Source organism: Haliotis rufescens, unplaced genomic scaffold, assembly GCF_023055435.1.
Source record: "Haliotis rufescens isolate VD_foot unplaced genomic scaffold, xgHalRufe1.0.p SCAF_34, whole genome shotgun sequence".
In the NCBI taxonomy this organism is placed as follows: Eukaryota; Metazoa; Mollusca; class Gastropoda; order Lepetellida; family Haliotidae; genus Haliotis; species Haliotis rufescens.
In genome coordinates this window covers 2,329,918-2,332,533 of record NW_025964046.1, presented here as the reverse complement: position 1 = coordinate 2,332,533, position 2,616 = coordinate 2,329,918, and the positions used below count along the sequence as shown (strand labels likewise).

The 2,616-nt window shown below is 46.4% G+C and overlaps 1 protein-coding gene across 1 annotated transcript in view; it reads right to left on the bottom strand.

Moving 5' to 3' along the window:
• LOC124127933 (perlucin-like) overlaps positions 1 to 2,377 on the bottom strand; it is a 9,188-nt gene extending 6,811 nt beyond the window's left edge. Inside the window, exons 1-2 of the mRNA XM_048380968.1 lie at positions 2,253 to 2,377; positions 917 to 1,002 (exon numbers count right to left, since the gene is read on the bottom strand). Of these exons, the coding sequence (XP_048236925.1) occupies positions 917 to 1,002; positions 2,253 to 2,316 (150 nt within the window). The 5' untranslated portion in view covers positions 2,317 to 2,377. The remainder of the gene's footprint in view (positions 1 to 916; positions 1,003 to 2,252) is intronic.
• Between the last annotated feature and the right edge of the window lie 239 nt (positions 2,378 to 2,616).

The following is a 2,616-nucleotide window of genomic DNA, read 5'->3' as shown; positions in this document are numbered from 1 at the left end:
ATCCAGTGCTTGACATCATGAGCATCGATTTACGCAATTGGGATACGATGACATGCATCAACCAAGTCAGCCAGCCTGACCACCCGATCCCGTTAGTCGCCTCTTACGACAAGCATAGTCACCTTTTACGGCAAGCATGGGTTGGTGAAGACCTATGTGTATTCTACCCCGGATCTTCACGGGAGACAGATAAGATTACAACAATCAGATGAACACCCAATATAGGTATCCCCCGGCAGGCAATGCGTTACATGCTATACCCCTTCCCAGTAGTCAGTGCTAATCAATAAAGCCGACTTATGACGACTAGGTGGTCAGCATGTGTAACCTGGCTTACAGTGAGTGAGTTGGGTTTAACGCTGCTTTTAACAGTATTCCAGTTATAGCGCGGCGTGTCAGCTTAATGTGGAGGGAAGCTCGAAAGGATGCAAGTCTCAGGCGTTTACCACTTAGGTGAAACCCACGAGCACGGGTATGGTGCTGACAAACCTCGAAACATAATCGGGGCGAACCGGGATTCGAACCCACAATCATAGATTTCTGGGGTGCCCAAGGGACGCAACTCTGCACAGATATCGCGGCGCCTTAGACGACTGGGCCACCCGTGCCACCCCTGGCTGACAGTGTATATCGCTTCTTATTTTGTTAACCTAGTTGTTAAAGCGTTCACTCGTCCCGCCGAAGACCCGGGTTCGAATCTCCACATGGATACAATGTGTAAAGCCCATTTCTGATGTTCCCGTGTTATTGCTGGGATATTGCTCAAAGCGGCGTGAAACCATACACACTCACTCACTGATTCTGGTTTGGGTGGAGAATTAAGGGACTGCCTGGGCGGAGCTTTAATATTGATGGCTGTTGCGTAATCAACGTTCACTTACACATTCTCACGTCAACTCCGAAATTGTTAACTTACTCGAGCAGCCTCGTATGTCCCTGTAGTCGGGGAGAACCAGTAGCAGGATTTCCCATGCAGGACGAAACTCTGGGGGCATTGTAGACCTGTGCGAATGAACAACGGTTGATTCATGAGTGAGTGAATGAGTGAGTTTGGTTTTACGCCGAATTTAGCAATATTCCAGCAATATTACGGCGGGGCTTCACATTGTACCCATGTCGGGATTCGAACCCGGGTCTTCGGCGTGACGAGCGAACGCTTTAACCACTAGGCTATCCGACCGTCCCTGTTCATGATTTATGAACAAAACTGCACTTGCACTTGCACTTGCACTTGCACTTGCACAATATGCACACTTCACTCCGCTCATTACTGTGTTTTGTGAAATTACGACCCGATGCTCCTTGAGAAACAAACAGAAGCCCACGTCAGACAACATGAGGACTTAAACAATACCTTGTACTCTCAGAAACAAACAGACACCCACAGCAGACAGGATGAGGACTTAAACAATACTTTGTACTCTCAGAAACAAACAGACACCCACAGCAGACAGGATGAGGACTTTAACAATACCTTGTACTCTCAGAAACAAACAGACACACACAGCAGACAGGATGAGGGTTTAAACAATACCTTGTACTCGCAGAAACAAACAGACACCCACAGCAGACAGGATGAGGGTTTAAACAATACCCTGTACACGCAGAAACAAACAGACACACCCACAGCAGACAGGATGAGGGTTTAAGCAATACCTTGTACACGCAGAGACAAACAGAAGCTCACAGCAGACAGGATGAGGGTTTAAACAATACCTTGTACTCGCAGAAACAGACACCCACAGCAGACAGGATGGGGGTTTAAACAATACCCTGTACATGCAGACACAAACAGAAGCCCACAGCAGACAGGATGAGGGTTTAAACAATTCTTTGTACTCTCAGAAACAAACAGACACCCACAGCAGACAGGATGAGGGTTTAAACAATTCTTTGTTCACGCAGAAACAAACAGACACCCACAGCAGACAGGATGGGGGTTTAAACAATACCTTGTACTCGCAGAAACAAACAGACACCCACAGCAGACAGGATGGGGGTTTAAACAATACCCTGTACATGCAGAAACAAACAGAAGCCCACAGCAGACAGGATGAGGGTTTAAAGAATACCTTGTACTCTCAGAAACAAACAGACACCCACAGCAGACAGGATGAGGGTTTAAACAATTCTTTGTACACGCAGAAACAAACAGACACCCACAGCAGACAGGATGAGGGTTTAAACAATACCTTGTACTCGCAGAAACAAACAGACAACCGCATCAGACAGGAGGAGGGTTTAAACAATACCTTGTACACGCAGAAACAAACAGAAGCCCACAGCAGACAGGATGAGGACGCCGTGTGTTTCCATGCTGCAGTTGTCTTTTCGGCAATGGAGGCTACAGCTTCACTCCTTCCATATAACCATGTCGGGTGTGAGATTCGTGATGACGCTGAGTGTTACTGAGACATTAGGGAGGGATCATAAATTAAGACGTGTAGTATTTAATATGTATTTACCTGCAACAGCCTGATATATTTGCTCACCGGCATTTTCCGATAGGGCTTCAGCAGGTGCAGCTGAAAGTTAAACATGTATTTGAGTTTTGAGTTGACTGTTGTGACCATACTCTAAAAAAAGGAACTTTTTTACATTTTCTACTTTCAGCAA